Source organism: Penaeus monodon, chromosome 22 (assembly GCF_015228065.2).
Source record: "Penaeus monodon isolate SGIC_2016 chromosome 22, NSTDA_Pmon_1, whole genome shotgun sequence".
NCBI classification, from domain to species: Eukaryota; Metazoa; Arthropoda; class Malacostraca; order Decapoda; family Penaeidae; genus Penaeus; species Penaeus monodon.
In genome coordinates this window covers 1,050,438-1,050,680 of record NC_051407.1, presented here as the reverse complement: position 1 = coordinate 1,050,680, position 243 = coordinate 1,050,438, and the positions used below count along the sequence as shown (strand labels likewise).

General features: G+C 49.8%; 1 protein-coding gene across 1 annotated transcript in view; it reads left to right on the top strand.

Moving 5' to 3' along the window:
- Nucleotides 1-241, top strand: part of LOC119587629 (axonemal 84 kDa protein-like) — a gene marked incomplete in the record, with an annotated part of 24,003 nt that extends 23,762 nt beyond the window's left edge. The window contains 1 exon segment of the mRNA XM_037936333.1: nucleotides 104-241. Coding sequence (XP_037792261.1) covers nucleotides 104-241 — 138 coding nt within the window.
- Nucleotides 242-243: the final 2 nt, after the last annotated feature.

Genomic DNA, 243 nt, shown 5'->3' with positions numbered 1-243 from the left:
CCAAAAGAAACAGTACCCACTTGCCGCATTTTTTCCCTCAATTTTTTCTATCTTTGTTTTTCTCACGATTCTTCTCTCTCTCTTTTTTTTCTTCTAACCACAGTACTACGCTGACTTGTACCAAATGGTGCTGGGCGACTTGGGGTCCTCCGTGCGGCAGACGGTGGAGGCCGCGTCACCCGTCTTCATCCACACCATCCACTCCATGCTGAAGTCGGCGTCGGTCATCTCCTACTGCTAAGC